Here is a 1,011-nt window from a genome sequence, read left to right on the forward strand (position 1 = left end):
ACATATGCTTTTACATTTCTTTAATCATTTTAAGATGTCTGAAAAATGCAGGACCTCTCAGAAATTTTTAAACTGTTGTTTATCATATTAAGATATAATTCTGATTGGTTTCCATCTTTGCTTAGAATTTCTAGCGGATTACTTCCCAGGTTTCGACCTGACTGAGGATGGTAAAGACTGGAAAGTGTGTGTTGATGCAATTAATGGTGTCATTCGTTGTCTCCGATATGAACTTAAGAAGACACCCCAAGGGAGGTCATTCCTTAAACATTATTCATCGCCACTCAAGACCCAAACAGATTTGGAATGATATGTAAGGCCAATATACCACTAGCTCTAATTATGTGGTCTTATACACATATCACAAATTAATCTTACGACATTTTGTGGTGGAAAGAAAATGTGGAAGAGTTTAACGTGAAGACTATTAAAGTGGGCATTATTATCTAAAAGATGATTTTGTTTCCTGTTTACCAGTTGTGATAGATATAGCACGTAAATATATTTTCACTTCAGTTTGAGTAAACAACATTGATGGATGATGCAACAGTGAAATATTCATATCATGTTCACTCTAACTATGAAAAACATTAATTTGCATAATAACAGACCTTGTTTAAAATTGACATTGCGATAGTAGATGCATTGTTTTAAGTTGTTACTTGCCTCCTAATGCATAAAGGTCGGAGTTGCCTTACGTGATTTAATGAAGTTCAATACCCATGTAAACTTCTGTATTAATAATGCCATGAAACACTGCTGTCTTTAAACTCATGGTATCATTAATGGGGTCACAGGTTTGTCACTGGAAGCACAGTGCTCACCCCACCCTCAAATGTTCCCATGACTACTATGGTTCTCGGAATTTGGAGTTTCCTGATAAGGAAACAAATGGCTGACAGGTCCAACTTTCCATCTGCATGATGGTTCCCAATGACGTCGCTGATAGCCTAACCACTTTTTAAATTCAGGTCTGTACAGAGGAAACATTGCGTTTTTCTTGCTGATCTG

The 1,011-nt window shown here is 36.2% G+C and overlaps 1 protein-coding gene across 7 annotated transcripts in view; it reads left to right on the top strand.

Moving 5' to 3' along the window:
* The window catches only part of LOC109927206 (BEN domain-containing protein 2-like), a 105,572-nt gene extending 105,120 nt beyond the window's left edge, over positions 1-452 (top strand). For all 7 annotated transcript variants that reach the window (XM_048602692.1, XM_048602699.1, XM_020527151.2 and 4 more), the window contains one exon: positions 126-452. In XM_048602692.1, coding sequence (XP_048458649.1) covers positions 126-310 — 185 coding nt within the window. In that variant the 3' untranslated portion in view covers positions 311-452. The remainder of the gene's footprint in view (positions 1-125) is intronic.
* Positions 453-1,011: the final 559 nt, after the last annotated feature.

This window comes from Rhincodon typus, chromosome 11, assembly GCF_021869965.1.
Source record: "Rhincodon typus isolate 14 chromosome 11, sRhiTyp1.1, whole genome shotgun sequence".
Classification (NCBI taxonomy): Eukaryota; Metazoa; Chordata; class Chondrichthyes; order Orectolobiformes; family Rhincodontidae; genus Rhincodon; species Rhincodon typus.